The 25,324-nt window shown below is 39.2% G+C and overlaps 1 protein-coding gene across 7 annotated transcripts; it reads right to left on the bottom strand.

Moving 5' to 3' along the window:
* Window positions 1-25,324, bottom strand: LOC124884968 (LBH domain-containing protein 2-like). Of its 7 annotated transcripts, none has more exons than XM_047393041.1 (5): window positions 25,121-25,324; window positions 16,370-16,437; window positions 13,965-14,037; window positions 8,823-9,006; window positions 1-1,451 (listed from the first exon to the last, which is right to left on the bottom strand). In XM_047393041.1, exons 3-5 carry the CDS (start codon window positions 14,034-14,036, stop codon window positions 1,384-1,386), a joined length of 324 nt encoding a protein of 107 aa, XP_047248997.1. In that variant the 5' UTR covers window position 14,037; window positions 16,370-16,437; window positions 25,121-25,324; the 3' UTR covers window positions 1-1,383. The 7 variants fall into 7 exon arrangements, with proteins under 7 accessions (XP_047248997.1, XP_047249003.1, XP_047248998.1 ...); XM_047393047.1 differs by having other exon boundaries at window positions 8,823-8,997; window positions 25,121-25,319; XM_047393042.1 differs by lacking the exon at window positions 25,121-25,324 and adding an exon at window positions 21,105-21,119.

Genomic DNA, 25,324 nt, shown 5'->3' with positions numbered 1-25,324 from the left:
TGAAGGAAAAGTAGGCATTTATTATTGGAATAGACATCAGCAGTGTAGACTGAGCAACAGCTTATATTTCCTCTGTTAAACACATACACTGTCATCATATGACCCCTTATTTGCAAAGTCATCAATCTAGCTTTCCACAACACTCACAAAACAGGTTTTATACACAAGTTGGAACTTCCCTGATATGCCCTTCAATTTCAGGGATCTCAGCGCTACTTCAAGTCAGTACCATTAAAAAAAATACAAACAATAATTTACTATTATTGGAGTTTTTTACTTTTTTATTTGATAACGTGTTTTCCTTCTTAAATATACTCACTATGAGGTTTAAAAACTTATAAACTAACATTATTGTTCGTAAATACTTAAAAACTATACTATTGTTTTTGTGTTTAGCTTCAGTTATTCTGTGATCAAACTCGGTTTTTTATAAGAGCTCTAAATATCCACTTGGCAGGTTTTCCGAAACCTGGCTTTATTCTTTCTTCTTCAGCCTGCCTTGGCATTTAAGTGAAACTGATTGAGTGAGGACCTCTAAAAGGCCCTAATCAAGCCCAGCTTTCCTGTCTTATGCACCCAGTATAAGACTGAGCTCTACCTTTGTTACCCACAGGGTTAAAAAAAAGGTATATTTGTAAGGAACAGAGACAGTTTTTACATATATCATTTATTATAGAATAGTATAACATCAAATAAAAGATACATATTTATTCTCATAGTTATTATTTAAATTGAATAGGGAGACCATAATCACTACATTTTACCACAGCAGTCATCACGTAACAATGATTTTTTTTTTTTTTACCTAAAGTGTGTAAAACTGTGCACAAAATACAGTAGCTACCATTAGTAATAATATGGCACACATGAGCTAAATACTTAATAAAGTATTTAGAGATATCTGTCCACACCAGATGTGCTGATGACAGAGGGCTTGGAGCCAGAGAAAAAAACATGAGCCAGCAGGATTAAAAGCTGGAGGTATAACAAGAATTTTTTTAGAAGAAACTCTTGGTATGAAAACATTTATTGCTGCCTGGAGTTATTGCATTTTTTTTATTTATTTTGAAGCAGCCAACTTTACTGTTTAAGTTATTTTAAACAAAGCACAGGGTGGTGGAAAATAGATGAATGTATATTGGTCTCTTTTATTGGCTTTCTTGTGTCAGAAAAAAACACTTTACCCTGTAAAAAAACATAAAGAAGAATGAAAAGGAACACAACTCCTGCTCCAAGCCCATTAAGCTGGGGTTTAAACATCTGTTTCTCAACCCTCCTTTTACCTCCCTACTCATGTCTGTTCTTTTTAGGCATTCTTCTATCAAGTTTGTTTTCATTCAACTCTGAACAGACTTGCAGTAAAAGTGAATTTCATAAGTTTGTTCAGTTGGAGTCCTGGATCTCTACCCCTGAAGCTTCCTCATTCACTCTAGCGTTTGACTTCTCTTCACCTGTAAAACAACACGGAGAAGCTACATTATGTTTCAGATGGGGGGGGGGGTGACATCCTCTTGTAACCTGTGCAACTTTAGGTTTCCTGCAGCATGTGTTGGGAGACAGAAAAACTGGCAAAAATAACATCACTGTTGGACAATGTCTCCCACTCCATGCATGAAGCTGTCGCATAACTGGAAATATCCTTCCACTAAATACTGCTATACCCTTGATGCACAAAGAAGCATTATCACAGGTCTTTCCTGTTACATTTTAAAACCATCACTGATCCCAACAAGCTCAATAAGTGTTTAAATCCCTGCTGTTGTTTGCACAGTTTTTAAATTTTTTGTATATAGAGTGGTATTGTTTTTCTCATACACGATTACAAATGCGCTTTTTGTAAATAATTTTTGCAGTATTTATTCTTCTTATGTTGTAAATGTTTTTCCTTACTATACACTCTACTTCCATTTTCCCTCTCTGTTGCTGCTAACACACCTGAATTTCTCCACTGTGGGACAATAAAGGATATTTCTATTCTATTCTATTCTATTCTTTTTTCACCAACAACTATGTTTAGTCTACTCTATTCAGACACAAAAATAATTTTTGAAGCCCTAGCAAGGAAACTGAGTCTGAGGCTAGCGCTAGCTTGTCTATTCTCTGTCTTGATATAACTCAATTAAAGTGCCTGTGACACGCTTTCCCAAAAATGCAAAAATTGAAACAAAACATTTTAATACTGAAGAAATTGGACAGTCATTGACATTATATTAGGAATAAAGACGTGATAAAAGACAACTATGACACAACATATACATAGTCACCCGGAAATGACGTGAAAGGGGAAGTTTCTGGTCATTCATTGTGTGAGAGTCTATGATAAATGGTTCAGGCTGAAGCCAAGTTGCGAGAAAAACAGCGTTAATATGGTGAAATGGTGCATTGTTGGTGGTGGCAGCAATACTACGACAGCAGCCGATAGTCTGCACTACTTTCCTGAGGTAAAGAGGATCAGAGCTGCCTGGATAAGAGCTGGAAAACTGAGGAGGGACAGATGGGCTGGTCCCACCAAGCACAGCCAGTTGAGATTGGAGGACTTTTCAGCAAACTGCATCAAACAAGAAACCTCTAAATTCACAAGAGAAATTATGTCAGAGGTCGCGATATCTTACACATGAACGAGAATGATGAAAGCAGATGCTACAGTCATGCTGTTCAGTGCATCTGATGGGAAAATAAATTATTATTCAAATAAGAAATTACATATGCGTACAATAAATGTACACGCATGTACATTTATTGTTTTTCTAAAGATTCTAATACTGCTCCATGCAGCTCAGCTTTGCCTCCGGTTGTTTCACTCACTGCCGTATATATTGTAACCCTGGATTTACACTATATCTGCTCTGCTGCCCTCCAGTCACGACATCCTCTGCCTTTCTGTGTACCGCTCCGGTCCACTGCAAAGTCCAGAAGAGCTCCAAGAAGCATGTGCAGATTGCACAATAAAAGCCTGTGATAAATGTCGAAGCAAGTCCAAAAAAACTCATTAAAAGGAAGTTAAACTGCTTCAAATTTCCTTTTATGCCTCCAGATATTTTCACATGTTTTGTTCTACAATGGGTGATTTGTTGCTTAGTTTGGTGCATTTAATGTTTAGTTGTTCAGTTTAGAATACCTTAGTTAAGGTATATATATATTTAGCCCAGTAACTGATTTAATCTAATATTCATTCATCTTCTCTACCGCTTATTCCATAGTGGGTCATGGGGGAGCTGGTGCCTACCTCCAGCAGTCTATGGGCAAGAGGCAGGGTACACCCTGGACAGGTCGCCAATCCATCGTAGGGCAACACAAAGACATACAGGACAAACAACCTCGCACACACTCATTCACACCTTAGGGCAATTTAGAGAGACCAATTAACCTAACAGTCATGTTTTTGGACCGTGAGAGGAAGCCGGAGTACCTGGTAAGAACCCACGCATGCATGGGGGAGAACATGCAGAAAGACCTCCAGCCGGGAATCAAACCCAAGACCTTCTTGCTCCACGACAACAGTGCTACCAACTGCGTCACCATGTATATATAATTATAGGAACTCTAATGTAACATGTAATATAAAAAAATGCTAATATATACACTTGTATATAAAAATATATGCATGTATTTATTAATATAGCGTGATCTAGTCCGTCTTTAGTGAAATATTTTGATGTCACCCGATACGGCAGAGCCGTGGTCCCATCCTGGAGCCAGGCCTGGGGTCGGGACTCGTAGGCAAGTGCCTGGTGGCTGGGCTGCTCCCCGCGGGATCTGGCCGGGCCCAGCCTGAACAAGAGATGTGAGGCCATCCCCCAGTAGCCCCACCACCTTCATGGGGAACCACGAGAAACCCATGCAAAGAGGATCGGACAGCGGGCAAAGGTGGGTACCTTGACGATACGATCTCCGGATGCCCCAACTGGCTGTAGGAACGTAGAATGTCACTTTGCTTGAGGGGAAGGACCCTGAGCTTGTGTGGGAGATTGAGAGATATCGGGTAGAAATAGCCAGGCTCACTTCTATACACAGCGTGGGCACTGGAACCCAGCTCCTAGAGAGAGAGAGAGTTGGACTCACCTCTACTCTGGAGTGGCCTGCGGGGAGAGGCAGCGGGCTGGGGTGGCTTTTCTTGTCACCCCCCCAGCCGTCTCTAGTTGGGGTTTACCCAGGTTGATGAGAGGGTCGCATCCCTGCACCTTTGGGTCGGGGACAGGGTGATTGTCGTTTCGGCATATGGGCCGAGTGGTGGTGCAGAGTACCCGCCATTCTTAGGGTCCCTGTCGGGGGTGCAGGATAGTGCCCCTCTATGGGACCATTCTGCTGGGGGACTTCAATACCAACGTGGGAAATGACAGTGACACCTGGCGGGGCGTGATTGGGAGGAATGACCTCCCTGATCTGAACCCAAGTGATGTTTCATTATTGGACTTCTGTGCCAGTCACGGATTGTGCATAATGAACACAATGTTCAAGCATAAGGGTGTTCATCAGTGCACTTGGCACCAGAACACCCTAGGCAGGAGGTTGATGATCAACTTTGTAGTCATGTCTTCAGACCTTCGGCCGCATGTCTTGGACACTGACCACCACCTGGTGGTGAGTTGGATCCGCTCGAAGAGGAGGAAGCCGGACAGACTTGGCAGGCCCAAGCCTATAATGAAGGTGTGCTGGGAACGTCTGGTGGAGCTCCCGGCCATGGATGTATTCAATTCCCAGCTCTGGAAGAGCTTTGACCAGATTCAGGGGGAGGTTGAAAACATAGTCTGAGTGGACCATGTTTTCCTCCTTTATTGTCAATGCTGCCGCTCACAGCTGTGGCCGTAAGGTCTGCGGTGCCTGTCGCGGGGGCGATCCCCGAACCCGGTGGTGGACACCGGCAGTAAGGGATGATGCCAAGCTGAAGAAGGAGTCCTATTAGCTTTGGTTGGCTTGTGGGACTCCTGAGGTGGCTGACGGGCACCGTGAGGCCAAGCGTATTGCCGTCCGGGCTGTGGCAGAGTCAAAAACTCAGGCTTGGGAGGAGTTCAGTGAGGCTATGGAGAAGGATTACCAGTCAGCCTTGAAGCATTTCTGGCAAACCGCGCAGCGTGTCAGTAGAGGGAAGAAGTGCTTAGCCAACCCTGTTTACAGTGGGGGTGGGGAGCTGCTGACCTAGACTGGGGACATTATCAGGCAGTGGAAGGAGTACTTCAAGGATTTCCTCAATCCTGCCATCACGCCTTCCCTGGTGGAAGCAGAGACAGGGGACTTGGAGATGGACTCTTTCATCACCCAGGCTGAAGTCAATGAGGTGATTAAAAAGCTCCAGGGTGGCAAAGCTTCTGGCCGATAGTCGAACTTTGGCTTGAGGACAAACAGTGTGGTTTTCGTCCTGGCCGTGGAACACTGGACCAACTCTACACCCTCTAGCGGGTGCTCGAGGGTTCATGGGAGTTTGCCCAACAGCTCTACATGTGTTGTGTGGACCTGGAGAAGACATTCAACCGTGTCCATCGTGGCACGGGTCAGATGGGGTCTGGTTTAGGGACCAGTGGATTTTGTCTCTTTTTTTGTAGATGACGTGGTCCTGCTGGCCCCCTCTAGCTGAGACCTACAGCATGCACAGGGGCAGTTCACAGCCAAGTGGGAAGTGGCTGGGATGAGGATCAGCTGCTCCAAGTCCAAGGCCATGGCTCTCGACCAGAAAAGGGTGGCTTGCCCTCTTCAGGTTGGAGAGTTCCTGCCTTAAGTGGAGGAGTTCAAGTATCTCTGGGTCTTGTTCACAAGTGAGGGGAGAATGGAGCGGGAGATTGACAGACAGATCGTGCGGATGCCGCAGTAATAAGGACGCTGTGCCGGTCCTTCGTGGTGAAGAGAGAGCTGAGCTGAGAACCAAAACTCTTGATTTACCGGTCGGTCTACGTTCCAACACTCACCTATGGGCGTGAACTTTGGGTCATGAGCGAAAGAACAAAATCCCGGATACAAGCGGGTGTAAGAAACTTCCTCTGCAGGTGGCACTCCCTTAGAGATAGGGTGAGGAGCTCGGCCATCTGAGAGGAGCTCGGAGTAGAGCCGCTGTTCCTCCACATTGAGAGGAGTCAGTTGAGGTGGTTTGGGCACCCACCCTTGGAAGGTATTCCTGGCACGTCCCACCGGGAGGAGGCCCAGGGGACGTCCCAGGACACACTGGAGGGACTATGTCTCTTGGCTGGCCTAGGAACGACTTGGGCTCCCCCATGAGGAGCTGTAGAAGGTGCCTGGGGAGAGGGAGGTCTGGGCGTCTCTACTGAGTCTGCTGCCCCTGCAACCTGGTCCCAGATGAAGCGGAAGACAACGAGTACAATGATCCTGATGTTGTGCTTCTGTTTCCTGTTGGTGGGGTATGAATCATTTATAGTTGACTCTGGTCAATTATAAATGATTGGATGGTCGTCCGCAAGTTGCAGCACTTGTGCTCTGTCATCTGATGACAGCTGTTTATCTTCTTCTGACTCTGCTTTGTCTCTTTCTGATAGTAACTGAAATATTTTTTTAAAAACATCAGATTCTTTGTAACTGTCTGTGTCATCATCCATTGTAACAGCAGTCAGATTATGGGCCGGGGTCCCCCTTCTACATCATAAAAGAGCGCAAAGGAGTAGTGCCTTTTTAGTGAAATTTATGACCATATATCTCAACAACTGTTCATTTCAGCAGCAAATACTTTCTGAAATATTTTATTATTTGTTTGCTTTCCATAAATGTAATTGGGTTTATCATTAAAATTCTATGTCACAGGCACTTTAAACATTTGTTTCATAACACATTTTTGCAGTTTCATTTAAATATGTGGACAAAACTTGAAGAAAAAAAAAAAAGTGTTGTTCTCCTGATTCATAAAGAAAATGCTTAGCTTTGAACATTGTAATTGAAAATGACTTGTATTAAAGCCAGATTTTGGCCCGTTAAGTCCTGCAAAGAGGACGTCCGCCTGACATGTCCGCACAAAGCAGTGTGTCCCATTGTATATGGGGCATACTGCTCCAACCAACCAGTTGCGTGGACACGCATTGTCACTGCCACTCTCTGCCCACACTGACAGATGTATTCCCTTTCTTCTTCCCAGGTGTAATTTAATATACCACCTTCTTTTCTTTTTGTTTTTCCAAAGCTACAAGGCAAATTAGCTCTTCCTCCTCATCCAATGATGAGTGTGGGAAATGTAGGAATTTGTCACCAGAAATGTAGGAAATTGGTCAGCTAGATTATGAAACCTCAAACATCCGCAGATAGTCCACGCCACTCGCAGTACGCCTGACTATGTGGGAGCCTTTAGATTTGGTCACACGTGAACAAGATACCAAGAAACTCCGACTTCTCTGCTTGAGGCAGAGATTAACCCCCTACCCTGAGGTAAGAGTCCACCTTTTTCTTGTTGGCTGAATAACCTATAACAATTTTGTACTCATAAAAGGTCAGATTCAGGTTTTTTGGTTACTGATTAAATACTTTAAAGTGAAATTCTCATCAAACCAACCTGCCTACAACAGGTCATATTTAAGAAAAGGAATTACCCAGAATACCACAGTATGTGTTCAAATTCAAATGCTCAAATTTCACTTTAAGTTTTATATTCTCATACTGCTTTGATTTTGTTTGTTTTGTTGTTTGTTTTGTTGAGTACATTTACTTAGTGGGACTTAAAACCCCATATTAAGAAAAAACTATTTTTACAGAAATATCACTTATGATCACCTAACAGTCTCTTCGCCTATTTTTTTTACTTTATTCTTTAATTATTTAAGTTAATCAGAACATCTATGCATGTTTTATGAAGGTATGGTTTTTGGTTTTTCTATGGTATAAATATGTGACATGGATATCCATTTCTTTTAGTCACTTTAGAAAATGGGAAAGACAAGAGAACATGCCATTCCGTCGGCATAAGCTTTGATATTCATAAGTCATGAAATGGCTCGAAAATATCTACTCTTTTAAACTTGCCCGTATTTAAAGGTAAATCTATTAACTGTGAAAGGAAACTGAAAAAAGCTGGACAAGGATCCATATTTATCTTGCCATCATTCACAGTGAACAGAGAGGTAAATAACACCCAAAGCTCACTGTTAGAGAACTACAGCTGACTGTGTCTCCAATTATTACTATCTGCATACCATACCACTATCTGCATCTGATACTATCTGCATACCAGGAAAAAAAAGTTCTGTCCTGCCATCACAGACATGGAGTTTGCTAAACTTTGTCAGGACTTTCTCTGACACTCATTCCCACTGTAAAGTGTGGTTGGGAAACTATGATGCTGTGGGCTGGTTTCTCTTCCAAAGGCTCTGGGGACTTGGTTAGAGCAAATGGCATTACAGACTCCTTAAAATACAATTACATTTTCCATAAACAGCTGCTTTTTTCTATTTCTGTTGGCCTAGACCTAAATCACATACTGTTATATTCAGTAAGTTAGAATCTGCATTCCAATGAGGCTCATTTGTCAGTTTAAAAACACTATTTGAAAATAACAACCTTTAAGACAACCTTTTAAACATATTTTAATCAAACCCATATTTCTGTAGTAAAATCTAATGTAAAATTCTACTCCTAAATGTTGTGTTTTCATTGGCTGTAAGTGGAAAATCATCATAGTTTATGATTTCAATAAAGGCTTGAAAACACCAGTCTGTGTGTAATTAATCCACATGTTTCACTGTTTACTTAACCTGTACTGAAAAATATCTGAAACCAGAGATCGAATGAAGACAAATTTCCTGATTTATTTGTATTAGTATAGTTTGGTTTCTACAGTAACACTAACTGAGTCAAATACAAGGTGACAACAAGATCAGCCTCTGTCACCTCCTCACCTGCAGTTTGATTGTCAGCTCTCCGTCTCTCACTTTGCGCGTCTGGGGAGCCAGGCTCATCCGGTGGCCAGCGGAGCTCCCCGCTCTCCACTTCAGCCGCATCTGTTGGCTCCACCACAATGGAGGGAAGCCTCTTGGTCAGCTTTGGATACCTTTCATGTGTATCTGGAAGGATCTGTTCAAACTGTAATGTAAGGTTAGCACCAGGCTTGTGATATTGGGAGGATTAAAACTTTCTCAATCCAAGGATTAAAGAGGAAATAAACCCCAAATCAACTTTTTTTTGCAGATAAACTATACACTAGGCATTAGGGTGTTATCTTTATGATACTGTGCTATCTTTTACAATTTGATGTAAACTTGTTTAACACTAGGACTCCCAGAATTCTGAAACTACTAGAAATTCCAAGGCCATCAATTTGACGCTTTTGACAAGGATTAATAATAGTATTTGATCAAAATCTGTTATGTTTTATTATTATTTATAAATAGTATTGAAAAATAACACAGTGTATCGGGTACAATTAAAAAAAAGCTTTACTAATCTGACCAAAATCTGGACTGGTCCATGTTACGCCCACCTTTTACTCCGCATACATAAACTAATGCTAAAAACGCCTTCAGCTCATCCACACTCATGTCCAAGGAGCAATCATCTCCTAAAACTCTGTGGGCCTCAGCCACAGTGCAGCCTTGAACATGGATGAGCATTTTGCAAGTAAGCAGAGGAATGCGGTCTGGGCATCTTGGATCTGGTGCTTTGCATTTGTGGTGGGTCCCCCTGCCTCTGTCAACGCGTTCTGGCTCTGACGCCTCCCTCTTTTTTCTTCTCCCCTACCACTGTCCACACAGTGCCATTCTTTCCTATCTCCTCCTCCTTCTCAGGTGTGCGCTCGACTTGTGATGAAAATGCTGGAAAGCGTGGAATAGATTGTTGTTACTGGGCTTCTATACCTATCTGTGGCCTAACTTATTGTTAATTTGTTGTCCATTATCAGTACCTTGATTTGAAGTTTCTCTTCTGCCTGTGAGCTGGTTTGCTGGATTTATAGCTGGGCACCTGGCTCGTCTCCCTATCTCTGAACCTGCGCTGATTGTGGCACTATTGCTATATAAATAGTATATAGATTATTAGTTTACTAATCTGTAAACTATAGCCTAAAATGATAAAATCCTTACATTCTTACAGACTAGTCTTTTACTCCCTTGAAATAATGTGTCACCACCTCCTGCTGATGGGACGACTCGTCGTTTTTTAGCCGGGGGAGGCTCACTCTCTGACTTGCTGTCACTGGAACTGAATACTGACCAAGAGTCGTCAGAATCTCTCTCGCCCACAGAATCACACTCATCTAATGTTTAAAGCATTTCTACAAATGACTTCTAAAAGTCATTTGTAGGATGCTAGCAATCTCCTTCTCAGACTGCGTCTAGAGTGGCAGTTGCTAGGCAAAGCTCGCGCGTACAAAAATCAATGTAAATAACAGGGCCGTCAAAATAGCGGCTGTGATAGTTAGAGGTAGAAATACTTAGATCTTTTATTTACTTTATTTTTTTTAATAGAGACATAGGAATACACAAGACACAGGTTTACACAACACACAAACATTTTCACAGAGACGTGCTACTAGAACTGCTAATAAGTAGGAATTGGAACAATTTTTTAAAAGCTTCTTAGTCTTTTTGTTGAAGGAATTCAACAACTTCAAACAAAGCTTGGTTGACCTTACCCATTGTTTTGAAAATAGCTCCCTGTAAATCTTAAGATTCTTGCTTTTTTATAGGACAGAAGTAATAAAAAACCTTTTTCTGCAAGGCTGGCAACTGAATGTAATGCTTTACTTCTACCACTATGTGGCTGCAATATATTAGCTAAAGAAGAAGAACTACACGTCTGTGGACAACATCTTAGGACATATGTGCCTGCATTCAAATTAAAGGGAGAGTTCATTTTTTTGAGGTTCTGTGACGTTATTATCTGTAATACTTTACGTGGAACAGTACGAGAATAAAGTGGTAATATTACGAGAATAAGGTCGGAATTTTCCAAGAATAAAGTGAAAATTAACAATTACAAGAAGGTAATCTGTGTCTTCCATGCATTAAAATGAGGAATGTTGAGCCTCTTGAGAAGTTATACTTTAATATTGGTTTCACAAATAAAGACATTCTTAATCTTTTAGCACATCAGCATCAAATTATTACCAGTATCTGGACTTTGAAAGGACCGTGCAAACGACTGTGTCTGTTTCGAAGAAACAACCACACAGACTTGAAGGAAATAGCTTGTTTTGTGGAAGAGGAGCTGTCATTACTTTTTTCTCATACTGTTCCAACGTTATTTTCATAATGTTACAACTTCATTCTCATAATAAATAAAAAAAATCTCTTAGCCCTAATACTCCATCGCACATATCGCCATGAGTTTGCGGAAAAGTGAACAAATTCTTAGATTAGTGTAAGACTAACAGCTAACCAGAAATGCACTCTCATTTTTGTAGCTTTTAGCTACTTTGAACAACTCAAATTGACTATTTAATTTCCAAAAAACTGCAAGACCTAGAAAAGATCAGAAACATGCCATCCTCGAGTCCTCGGCACAACTTATAGATTGACACAAATTCCCAAATTTCACTCTGCTATCAATACATGTAAAAAGGCCTGATGAATAATGGTGCAGTAACACGGAGGCTGTTCAGCTGATAAAACAGTAACAAACCCAACGATGGTCTTAAAGTGTAGATGTTTAATGTTTTAGTGTTGCATCCCACAGATATGAACCTTTTCAGTTCTAGTTGTTTTACATTTTAAAATCGCCTAAAGTAATGTCTCATTTCTGACAAGCTATTAGCCTTCCATAGCACTGACTATTTCTTCACTTTTGTTCAAACTTAATGTGATATGACATCTTTCTACTATAGGTAATGGTAAATAAACTATTACTGACAATAACTTCACAGAACCTTCAAGAAATTCAAAGTACTTCTTTACCGGATGTGTTGTTTCTCTTTTCAGCACCTGACATTATTTTTCAACTCTATATTTGTTGTGGTTTTCATAAGTTCCCCCTAGATGTACGTTTTGTACATTAACTATATTTGTTGTGAATGTATGTTTTGCTTGCAGATATATAAAGATATCTCTCAGCTGCACAATGAGGGACAGCAACTTATCACAGGAGCTGAATAAACACTGACTTCCGTCCTGTTTTTACGGACATTGCTACAGCGTGGAACACAAAACTAATGTCCTCAATCACTCCATCACTCAATGTCATTTTGTATGTTTTCATGCTTTTCTGAGCTAGTCCTGTATGGTAATGTGTGGTAGAGCTGTGGTGGGAGTAATCATGAGTGACAAAGTGCAGGCAGTATTTAAATAACAAGCTAGAATAAGCCTAGCTCCATAATATGACCAGTGGAAAGTAATTCAAATGGAACCAAAGGCTACTTCCCCAACCAAAAGAACCGGTGAAGAACATCAGGTTTGCTGTTTTGGAAATATTCTTTTAACCACATAAATGTGCTTCAATCTAAACCAAACCATTGTATCTGGCTGTATGTTTTGGGGTTTTGTCCTCCTAAAAAATGCAATCTCCACCCTAGTCTCAAGTCTTTTCTTTCGAGAAAGTCTTGCTGTCCTTGTATGTAGTCCCATTCATTTTCCTGACAATGAAATAATGAATAATTGTGTTTAATTATACCCCTGGCAACGGTGGTAGAGGTTTGTGCCGTAACCGGTGGGTTACCAGTTCGAACCCCTGCTCTGTCTTTCTCAGTTGTTGTGTCCTTGAGCAAGACACTTCACCATCCTTGCCTGCTGATGGTGGTCAGATGGTGGTGCCAATTGTATGGCACCACCATCTGTCAGTCTGCCCCAGGGCAGCTATGGCTAAATTGTAGCTCACCACTGTCAGTGTCTGAATGGGTGGATGACCGATTGTAGTGTAAAGCTCTCTGGGGACTTGATAAAGCGCTGTACAAGTTCAGGCCTTTTACCATTTTTACCATATAATGTCAGCTCCACTGAAAAGAATACAACAGGATTTAAGAGATGCTTTTAACTCTGATGAGCTTCCCTGATCCTGGTAAAGAAAATCATTCTCTGAGCATGATACTGCCACCACCATATGTAACCGAATACATTTTTTGACCACATGTAGCATTTACTATGCATGCAGGCAAGATAGGTATCTCAAGAAATTGTTTTTTTTTTCACCTCTGAACCACCTCACAGAGGAGCTTGTCCAGGTGGAATTACAGTAGATACTTACTGACCTATACATGGCATGGCTTCATATTGTAATATACCAGTTCTTCTAATCCCTATTACTAGATTTCTGACTGCTCATTTAATTAAACCTTTGGCCTCTGACCTTGAAAAACTCACACTTAGGATGCTAAGTAGAAAAAAACTCTATCATTTTTTCACTTTCAATGTCTAAATCTTTTAGGCAGTTAAAAATTACTACAATCTTTGCCATTTTTGTAATAAAAGCAAATCCTATTTTATCAAGAAAAATACTAAAAGACTATTCTATGAAGTGAGGAGTGAAATATTTGCTTTCTGTATGTGGTTCATCCAGATTATTTGTGTTTTGATAAAATGTTTTATTTTTATGTAATAATACAACAAAATAAAACAGAAAGGCTCAGTTTACACCCCTATATATGCTCCGCTGCCAAGTAGTGCTGAAATCTGTAATTTTGTGAAAAAAATCAAGTCAGATTGTTACAGGTATAATCTAATGTGATGGAAACGTATTGTATATCCGTAGAATCTCATTTGAGTGGGGCCAAGGGTCCTATCTGTGCAGTGTAAGGGTAAACTGTAAAGACGAGATGAGAAGTCAGGTAGAAAATTTAACCTTGATCCAAATCATCAATCTTTTATGCTATTGGCACTAACCAAATAACTGGCTATTAAAACGTTCCCAGGGTTACAACAGGGTTAATCAAAAATAATAAAATAGTCCTTAAGAGTCAGTAGTGATTTATTTGTGATATGTCAGCTATATTTAAGTTTTCAACATGATGTTATTGGATTGGTTTATGTCAAATATAAATTATTTTCATTTTTGTCTGAAATATCAATTCTTAATCAATAAATAGCACAAACACACACACACACATGGAAGGATACTGAGTCTTGCTCTCCTGCTCCTCCACTAAAGTCCTCCGTCCCAGGTTCCAAAGAGTTCATAACATCCGCCATCCTAAAAGAAAAACACATATACATTATTACTGGTATGAATTCAGATTCTTTGCTGATGATATAGTTTTTATGCCCAAGCTGCCTAATGTGATAAGATGAATGTTTAGGCTCCCTTGTGTGACCTGCATTCACTCGTAGCTTATGAATTAGTTCAAAATATTTTCATTTTATTCACTCCTATTACTCAGGAACCATTTTGACATCATTATTCACAAGCCTACTCAGTAATGTCTCAAGTAATAGCCAGTGTTGATTGACCAGCAACAATGGCTAATTATTGCCAACGAGCCCACTCACACCACAGAAGCAACAGGAGGTGGTCAATCACCGACCCTGAATTGTGGAGTAACAACAGCCAGCTGCCAGCTTGATATGCTAGAACATTAACATGTATGCAGTCGCTGCTCCTGTCTTATATGCATTTTCATAGTGTTTTGTGCCTAATTATGACCAAAGATGTTGAAATTACCTTGTTGAGAAAAAAAAGGGGGAGGGGGGTGGGGGGGGTATGAATTTTTTTGTCCCTCGAGGGTCTCTGCATAATACTAGTCATTTACTGCTTGCTGCAGCCAAAATCATCACTTTGAGTGTCATGAACTATGATAAATCATACAAATGATAGAACAAGTTAGCCTAACAATATGCTTAAAGCTCTATTAGCCTGAAGATAGCTATTTAATTTGTTTTGGACTGATCTACCATTCTAAATTGATTGTAAACTAAAAGAACTGATCAAAAGTGCATTACTTGTTGCTGAGGGCAAGGTTTTGGATGATGTTAATAATACAGTTTTTAAACCTGAAGAATTTCTTCAGACTGCTTTCCAAGTCACAATCATGGTGAATTCAACTCATACCCACTGACAGCTGGAGAATCTTCAGGACTTCTGTGATCCTGTTCAGGTTAGTAAGTAAAAACATGGAGTAACCACCTGGTTTAGTCTCATACTGTTCAATGAACACTGCTCTTAAACTGATATTCATGAAACACTTATCCTCCTTCTATAACATAGCAGAGAGTAACAGCATGACCTTTCATGTGACAAGTTATCAGAGACCCTACTTTGCGACAATCAGACAGGCAGTTGATGTTGCCATGGGGACAAGCGATTGAGATTTAATGCCTCTGATTGAGTGAGTAGTGCACTTTGCACTTTGAGGGCTGATTTGGGGGTATTCATGTGTGCTGTTACGCTGCAATTACCACTGCCACGATGGGGCTGTGTTGTTGTGAGACTTCTTTGTGAAACCTGGAATTGCTTCTGCCCTTCATCCTCATCATCATCTCTCAGCAAGGAGACAATTAAGCTTTTATTCCTCATCCGAGGCTGGTATTGGTTTGCCAGGACCGAATCAGCGAGGTCACTCTGGTAGCTCTCTGGTCTGCTGCTCAGTAGGTAGCATACAGTGAGGCTTGTGGAGATCTGAACAGGGTTTTAGTCTGATCATGTTTCTGCAAAGTGCTTTAGCTCTGTGGTGATAGGAAGCGAAACACACTCAAGAATTTAAATGATGAGGTCAAGCGTGACACAGCAAACGTTTTGGTTAGTGTTTACAGGAAGCCACTTCTCCTATGCCTCAGCAGAGACATGAAATGTGAAAACACTTTTCTATTCACCTTTTCAATAGGGTCAGATTCCAGCAGCAAGTGTTTTAAGTGCTTACTGGTAAATTATTGCACTTCATGGATACCAATGTTTGCTATAAAGAAGTTGGACTTAAGTCTTACATAATGTTTTGTTTTGAGACAGTAAATCGATAACTGAGGAATAAAGCTGTCAGAAGAGAGAGAGGATCTAAACACCCATAAAAGCTTGAAGAAAACCAAAGTAGGGGCTGCTTAACCAAAGAAACCAATGTTGTATGCACCAGTTGTGATCATAACATTGAATTTCTGGGGTTGCATGCAGAGACTGTTTACCATTTACAAAATACAAAAAAGCAGCAGATTGTAAGTATAGATGAAAATATCTCAAAAAGAAGAGCACATGTTTCCAATGAGACTAAACTAGTGTCATAGATGCACTGGTTAAAGACTGTTTTTGTTAAGCTTTGATTTGCCAATACTGGTTTCAGCTGGTTTCAGTTTTTCTTGAGGACCTATAAGTAACAGAATTCAAAATAACTTCCTGCTGTGAGTAGTTATTTATTATTAATATTCGGAGCAGAAGTAACATTGCATTGTGTGTGAGAGAAGAACAGATGATTACAGAGTTAACATTTTGAACTGTCTTTAGCATATTTTATTAGCAATAAGCACAATTAGCACAGTTAGCAATACTGATGGTAAACATAAGTCTCTGTGTGTATTCCCTGATGATTGTAGACCCCTACCTTAATTTTGAGGTTGCCAAAAGGCTGTTAAGACTTCCAAATTCAGAAAGCTCCCCAACAGTTTAAAGCTGAAAAGGATAAAACAGAGGAACTTTCAGCATTGCTGTTATGAGCTGAAGTTGATTCTGAATAGGTTTGCTTCTTTCCAAATTTGACAAGACGTCCCCATAGTGGGTACAAACTGACATACTTAAGCATAATGGGTCCTTTTCTCACACAAACATGTCAGAAACCAAACCAATATGGTGGTAAAGGAGTGAAATGACACGCAATCACCAAGTCTAGTTTCCTGTTGTAGTTGCCTGGATAACCAACAACAATGCTTTGTATAATACATAAATAAATAAAAACTCAAAAATTCAAATTTTTTTCATCTTCCTAACTCAATTACACACCTTTTCACACCAAAGAGTGTTTTGATTACTGCAGCCTGGTAGCATACAGGTGTGGTGCGTTAACTGATCAGAAAATCCGAAAATCGTCATTTGCGGTAGACAGCAGAATTCTCGATTCGTCTCTACGTTTTATCTTGTATTCAGGTGTTAGCTTGTATTGCTCCTGGGGAAAGTTTGGGGAAACATTTACAACAATTACAGGGGTAAGATTAATGTTTTGCCATAAAACATACATTTATACATTGCATTTCTGCAATTGTGCATGCTGATTATCTGCAGAGAATGCAAAAAACTAATTTTAAGTACTGTTCAACTGTAACAGAAAAATGTTTTTTTCCAGATCTCACTTTGCTTATAACTTCTCATATTTGAGATATTACTATATGTGGTACTATTACTATATAATTATCACTGAATGTCTATTGACAACACTGTTATCCATTTTAAGGTAACTTTATTGACAGCCCCGAATCAAGTAAAGTTACCAGGTTCTGATAATAAACTAGCAGCAGTCCTACTAATAAACTGCTACACACTGGTAATAAAATTGACAACAGCAGTGTCATTCAGTTACCATAAAATGGTAACTAAATTAAATTAAATAAGAGAAAATAAAATGTTAATAAGATACTGTTAATATAACATTTAAAAAAATGAAAAAGTTTGACTTACTAAAACTAGTTCAGGTTCATACATATATTAATGACTGTGATGTATTTGGTTTACTAAAGCACAGAATTCATTACTCTGAACACCTGACATTATTTGCTTTTTATTACCTAATCATAGCTTTCCTTTGCAGGATCAACAGTGATTTGATTTGTTCCATGTACCTGTGGTTAAAGACATAATATGATACAAAACAGATAGCTAGTGTACTGATAAATTTACACAGTTCAGTAGGCTTCAGTAGGCTATTAATCCAGCTATCCACTATACAAATGGTTTCAGAACCTTAGAATACTAAGGTTTTTGAAAAATTATCATTTAAGTACAGTTAAATTATCATTTCTACAGTTTAAAGTCCTTTTAATGCCAAAATACCACTTGCCAAAAGAGGGAAAGGTGAACATTTCTGTACTGAGTATACACCAATGCAGCCACCTGTTGCTGCACACTGCTGTCAGCTGGCTGAAAAAAGGCTAACATCTTTTCCCTTGGTTAAAAAAAATAAGTAAAGGGTATTTGTAAATATTTCCAGAAGTTAAAACGTAGATTGGTGTGGAAACTAAAGGAAATCCATCCATCAATCTTATTGAAGTAAGATTCTAAAACCACAGTGTGCAAGCTACAAGTGGCATATTTGTTAAGCAGCTGACTCCAGGCTGGATACCGAAGCAGATGTTACAGCTAGTTAATATCTGCTTGTTATCTTGTCCGTGTTACTTCATATGGAGCAGACTGGCAAAAATTTAATTATGTCAAAAAAGGAGTCAGAAACTAGTAATAAATTCAGTGAGTTTTTATTCTATAAAGTATATATTTTATGTATAAAAATCAATAAATATATGGTATTTGAATATGATAAGAATAAATACTACTTCTCTGTTTTAAATAAAAGTGATGTTTTGACCAAAGGTATTTTTGGTCAAGGTTATTATTCTATGAGAATCTCATACGGACCCAAGGCTACATTTAACTAAATAAACCTACAGTGATGAAATGCTATGGAATTTATTTTAAAGCTACAGATCACCACAGCTGTGATCCCAATTTTTTACATTACAATGAACATGAATGGGGAAAATGTAAATACAATCATTTGTTAATTTACTGTAAATTTGGGTCTTCAGTTACCCCTGTAATGTAAAACTAAAATAATTTAAAATTAGGAATTTTAAAGACTGGTAATTATTTTTAAATTGCTCAAATCTAGCTGTCTGGAAGTTAAAGAGCATCAACTTGTAAATCTTAGATATACAATAGTTAGTGCACCATGATTTCATGCTCCTACAGAATATGCTCTTAAAAAAACATAGTCTACTTAAAGGGTATTTTTGTCAATATTTGGGGAAACACATTCTCAGATTGCCATGGCAGAATGTAACTGAGTGGGATAGTTCAAGATCTTGATTTATGTATGAGTCAGATCAGACTCCTTTTAATCCAGTAACTGCATGTTTTATAGCACTGACTTGCAGAAAGATTAGATGGGTGGTATTAGTAGAGTAGTACTGATGCAAAACAATTCCTGAACAATTCCATGGTACAGACATGGTAACACTACCACCTACTGCTAACGCTCAAGTTATACCGCTTAAAAAGTTACAGATTTAAAACTACCAAAATCCTCTGTCATACTATTCCTATGGTTTAAAGTTCCTTTTGTAAAATGTTAGAGAAAGTTCAGGAAGGACCAGAGGTTTCTCTGGCTTTATGGAGAAGTTCTGCTCGAAACTTCCCTCCCTTACCTATTTTCAAATGTTACATGTGGCTCTTGTTTGGAGCAAAGACGTTTGGCTGTTTATCATGTTCACGGTGCTGACATTAAAGAAGCATTGCCCTTTCTCTTATCAAGGCAACATATTCAATCACAATGTTTTAAAGCAGCTTTATTGCAGTGCCACAGGCAATAGGCCAACAACAGAGCTCTGCAGAAAGTGTAGTCACCCAGTTGAAAAACCAGTTAATGAAAATCTCTTGGTCGGGACAGGAACTTAATCTGATACTACTTCAGATCAGAGCGGAAGAGCCATGCCTACAAATATCTGGGGAAAAGAGGACAAATCTGCTAATGTGCTGTGTGGCAAAGTAACTAGGTACTAGGTAACCAGTAACCATGAGGACTGCTTTGGATAGTACTTTCATCTATTGGTTTTCATCTATTCATTTTCATTTATTCATTTTAGCTACAGAGGCCCTATTCTCTTCTGGAGGAGAGCAGTGGGCCTCTGTAGCTAATATATTTCATGTCTGACTGTATGCACTGGATTGTGATGCCTGTGCCCTCACCATTAAGTACAAATACTTAAAAAAGAAGCCCAATATGAAATAGAAAAAGTGTGATAGGCTGTATATTGGCAAATGCAATTATGGAATTCTAATGGTATGAAAATCTTGACTAAAATACTACATAATATCATCGTAATAACACAAAATCTAATGCAAAAGTGAATGACATGATTCAACCCCTTTTATATATTGGTTAATAGGGTAATAACAATGTTATCTAAAAATTTGTTCAATGTTATTTTGACTTTGATACATAAACTAGTGCCAGGTAATAAAACAGTTTTGATCATTTCTCTACAAGTAGAAAATCACAAAGATAATGATAAAGATAGTCTTTAAAATTCAACAAGACAAACAATACAGTCAGTTTTACAGGGACCACCATTATCATCAATGTATTGTTAGATGAGAAAGAAACATTGTTAATCCATAAATCCCTGCAATTATTTTATTTAATTTAAAACCATATTGTGACAATTATAGAGAAAAAAAAACTATTCTGCTGTTTATACAGTAACACAAGTATAAAAAACTAATGAGTTTATTAATAAGTCAGGAAATTCTCCAGAACCTGTGGCCAGCTAACTGTAGTTTTTAAACAGCATTTCCTCAATAAGAGAGATGGTTGGAACTAGTTTAGTGTTCACGGCATGAATACCCGAGTTTATTGCAACTAGAATTATTTCTAAACAGTCACATTTATCTTTGTTTTAAGTGAGGGAAAAGTGTAGTGACCTTCCTTGTTACTCAATGTTCCATACAGCTGGAGAAAACTCTGGTTACGCTTGCATTTTCTCTGGTATTTCATTAAATTATGAGAACGTTATAATGAGAAATTTGTAATTTGGAGCTCATGTCTTTCTGATCAAAAAACAAAATGTGATCCATTTCAGCTGATCCCATCTACTGGTTTTCTTTGTAGAAACTTCAACAAGTAAAATATGTTCAACATCTTATGTTAATATTATGTCAAGATTTATTTATGAGTAAATAAAAATGCAGAGAACCCATGAGTGAATGAGTTTACATCTGAAGCACACGGCCCACCAATTTTTCAGAACCTATTTAGACCATCACCCACAGTCTTTCTCATAATCTTCACATTTTGCTTTTCAAACAACAATTTGTCCTCTTTCATCAGCCCATCAGCAGATTTAACACAGTGAAGACTTTATAAACAGAAACCCTTCAAGGCTTTTTGGCGGCCAGTTGATTTCACTACTTTTCTTTGGCAGATACAGAGTATTGAGGGAATACTATGAAAATGACGCCTCCGTTCTCTTCTCTTACATCACTAAAGTCTTACTTCTAACACTTTTAGTTTTGTAGTTAAAGAGATAGTTCCTCATTTTTAAAGCGAGGTTCTGTTAAAGCAGGTCATATCTTACCTGCAATAAATAGCTCTCTGCAGATCTTAGTTTAGTAAAGCATCAGATCAGTTGGTCCTGGTTTCTGAAATGACTAGCCTGAGTGGGGGCCAAAACCAACGAGGACTTTTTCTATCTTAATACAACTCCGAACCATAAACTGGTTTATGCAAATATTATTTTAGAAAACCTTGTCTATTCGCACGTGTACAGCTGTGTATTTACACAGAATACATTGGTTATTTTTAATGGGGGTAGAAGGCAGTGAAACACCAATGATCTTCCTGAGTGAAACCAGTAAGTACCAAGAACGGAACATGTAAAGCATTTTCCAGTCAAAGTGACTAAAACAAAATCAATGAGACAGTGCTGAGAAATAGTATTTGCCCTGTAATAGATTAGATAGATTGTTTCATTACACTAACATGCTTCAGATGATTAAACACATTTCAATATCAGTAAAAAAAAAAACCTGAATAAATACAAAATGCAGTTTTTAAATGCTGATTTTTCTTATTAAGGTAAACCATAGTTAATATATGAAAATTAGGTTAAAGACCAGGGCCATGCCCAAACCACACCTCTAATTACCCTCCAGTCTACTTCTACCCAGTTCACCCATACCTCACAGTCTGTCACGTTATTCATCCCCAGACCCCATTACCTTCAACCCCTTCTCACCTCATCCCTACTTCCTCCCTGTACTGCCATCCCCACATCCCTTCTTCCTCATTATTTACCTCTTCTCTTTATTGCAGGTCCCATCTGGGGGGATCCTAAGTGAGCTCAGGAAAAAAGCCATTTTCCTCAAGACTGTACCCCCACTCTGAGTCTCCTTCTTCCAGGCCCTCCGGCAACAACTGCTATCAAGCGTTTGAGATGACTGGCAGTGAGATTTTTACATTATGAAGGACGAATTTTGGTGAACTCTTCTTTACACAATTGTTTTAATTCAGTCACATTAAAAGGTTTATGAGCATGAATGGTCTGTTTAAGGTCATGAAAACAACACCTCCACTGGATTTATGGCCATGCCGGGCCACAATTCACAGGGGGACTTGCTTGCGTGTTTGAAGCATTGTCCTGCTGCAGAACCCAAGTACACACATGAAGTGATAGCTGCACATTATGGATATTATTACTGGAGAGCAGGATTCATGGTACCATCAATTAAGGCAATGTGACCAGGTCCTCAACAGCAAAGCAGTCCCAGACCATTACACTACCACCGCCACCTTGTTTAAATTTGGATATAATGTTCTTTATATGAAAATCTGGCAACCCACCAGTTACAAGATGAATCCCTACCACCTGAGCCACAGTTGCCTCTTCAATCATCTGTATCTGGACAGGAAAAAGAACAGGGAGAAGAGGAAGACATGCAGCAAATGTCCCAGGGCCAGGAATCGAACCGTTGACAACTGCATTGAGGACTGTAGCCTCTGCATATGGTGAGCCTTCTCTACCACTCAGCCATGGGGCCCCAAATGTTCAATAATAATAGATACTGCATAGTTTAACACTGTTAGCCTAAGCTAATTTACAATTTCTGTCCCCAGTTAAGCTTTTAGTTTTATAAAAACAAAAAAGAATTTTATAGAAGGTTAAAAATGCAAATACAAAACAGAGAATCATGAATGCAGACCGTCAGTGGGGCAAGTGAGGCCTGCAGTGCTTTAGAACTTGTTCTGTGTTCTTTTGTTACCTCACGGATGAGTCGTCACTGTTGGAGTAATTTTGGTAGGTGCGTCACTCAGCAGTGGATAATGACACTCACTGTGGTTCACCAAAGTCCCAAAGTCTTAGAAATAGCTTTCCACACTGATTGATGTCAATGACTTTGCTTGTCATCTGTTCTTGAATATCTTTAGATCAGGGAATATAACATGTTGCTTAATGAGATCCTTTAGCCTACTTCATGTGCTCAAACGGTGACTGTGACCGCAAATACTTTTACATGTTTTGTTAACAATAAGTGTTTCACATCGGAGGATCACTGGTGGTGCACTAACTATTTCCATTTCCTTTTATAAATAATCACAGACTTCTTTATAAAAAATTTTAAAAAAACTGCCCAATGCAGATAAGACAGTGTTTCAAGGGTTCCTGAAATACCATTTGCATAAATTGCTTCAGGGTTTTTGGGATTGGTCCAAAAACATTGAATCGAAAATCAGCCCCTCCTGGATGGGCTCTTAACTTCAGCCTCTTGGACCAAATAATTTTGATTTGTCCTAAATGAAGACACCAATAGAGTTGGAAAAGAATAAAATAGAATAAATAAGTCACTTTATTAATGTTCGAAAAACATTCACCAGCAAGTGCTCTTAAAAATAAAAGCAAAACTAAAAAAATCCAGCCATCCATTCATCCATTGTCCACATATGCTCCTTTTCCACTGGCTCATTTTAAATGGCACGGCCCCTCTCCACTCGGTTTCACTCTACTCAGTACGGTACCAGTTGTGTTTCCACTGACCCACTGACAGCTGGAGCTATGGCAACTGAAGCACCGCCTCCAGGCAGTGTAGCGGCTGTGTTGCTATTAACATCACTGTGCGACATTGTCACATTAAAGTAGTCTGCGTGAAACGATACAAAATAAATAATTAAATCGAAAATAAAAACATAAATAAATACTAATAATATTTGCATTATTGTATATGAAAGAATGTCTTATTTATGTTTTTTTTTTGTTTTTTTGTCTAAAATGATCCACTGGGATAATTAACTGGACCACAGCTCAGCCAGAACTTATAAAATAAGGTTCAGGGGTTCTGATGTGAGGGGTGTGTGGCAGGGAGAAGCAGAGAGGAGAGACACTGCTGTCTGGACTGGTTCTGCTTCAACGTTTGCATGAAGAAATTAACATTTTGGGCTTTATGAGGACGTTTTTGTCTCAGGCACGGAATTAACAAGGACAAGGACTTCAAAGCGCAAAACAGCGGACTTTTGGATCTTTGTGCTCCACAGGTTCAGCAGGTCTTCTTCCCATTTGATCCGATGCAGGCAGTCTGATTATGGGCAGCTGCAGATGCTGGTTCGCCTAAGGACCGTCAATACATTTCCCAACCAAACATGCTGTTACATGGAGGTATTGTTTTGTGGGAAATGTATGTAATATACTTCCTGGGGGGTGGGGCCTTGTGTCTATCTACAGCAGTCATTGGGCGAGAGGCTGAGTATATGGACAGGTCGTCAGTCCATCGCAGGGGAACAATACAGGGACACACAGGACAAACAGCCATGCATGTACTCATATCTAGGAAGGTTTTAAAGTGGCCTGTTAACCTAACAGCCATGTTTTTGTACTGTGGAAGGAAGCTAATTAATTAATTAAAAAAATAATTAATAAATATTTAAAAAAATAAAGTTAAAACATGCACATATAAAAATATTTACACAATCAACAGAATTATTAAGAATCTTTTGCCTGCAGGTAATATGTTAACTGCATGTAACCTTTTTACAAAATCTAATTTCAAAAATTCAGAACTATCCCTTTAAATCGGTGCTTTGAACAGAAACACCTTCTGAAAGGCCATTTTCCCACTTAAATCCTGAGAGATATAGGCCACAAAGAAAATTTCACTCTGCCCAAAAATAGGAGTGCTGTTTCCCTTGCCTCTGAAATGCCTCAGTGCTGTCCTCCAATTGAAGATAGGTGGAGTTTTTCTATTTGTTGCCCCACTTCACACATCCCCTGATATTTCAGTGGCACAGAAATTTTTCTGCAAAGCATGCACATCAATTGGAAAATGTTATATAAATGTCTAGACTGGGTTTTTAGCACAAGTAATGTGCTAACTAATGTACAACAGGTAGGTAGTGAATATTGTTGATAGAAACAATATGAGCTCAGGACAGAGGCTGAAAAACTCAACATTAATCTCAAATACCTCCTACAGTTTGTCATCATAATATATTTTTCTTGTTTTTATTTTTAAACATTTTTAATGAGCTTGATAAGTAAAACAAGGCAAGAAATGAAAATATCTATGAACGGGACGTTTGGTTTAATGAGGGAAGAAAAGCTACCTGTCTGCGGGCTGATCCAGAGTCTCAGAGCAGAAAGGTCTCCCTCCTCTGCTGCTTCATCACACTGATCCTGCTGCCGATGATGCTTCAGCTGCTGCTGCTGCTGGTGATGATGATGATGATGATGATGATGATGATGATGATGTGGGCGACAGGCGGAGGAACGGACAAGGTTCCCTGTGAAGTTACCGCTCGTACCAAAGT

The sequence above is a fragment of the Girardinichthys multiradiatus genome, chromosome 19 (genome assembly GCF_021462225.1).
Source record: "Girardinichthys multiradiatus isolate DD_20200921_A chromosome 19, DD_fGirMul_XY1, whole genome shotgun sequence".
Classification (NCBI taxonomy): domain Eukaryota; kingdom Metazoa; phylum Chordata; class Actinopteri; order Cyprinodontiformes; family Goodeidae; genus Girardinichthys; species Girardinichthys multiradiatus.
Note: the sequence above shows the minus strand (reverse complement) of the source record. Positions and strands in the feature narration are given on the sequence as shown.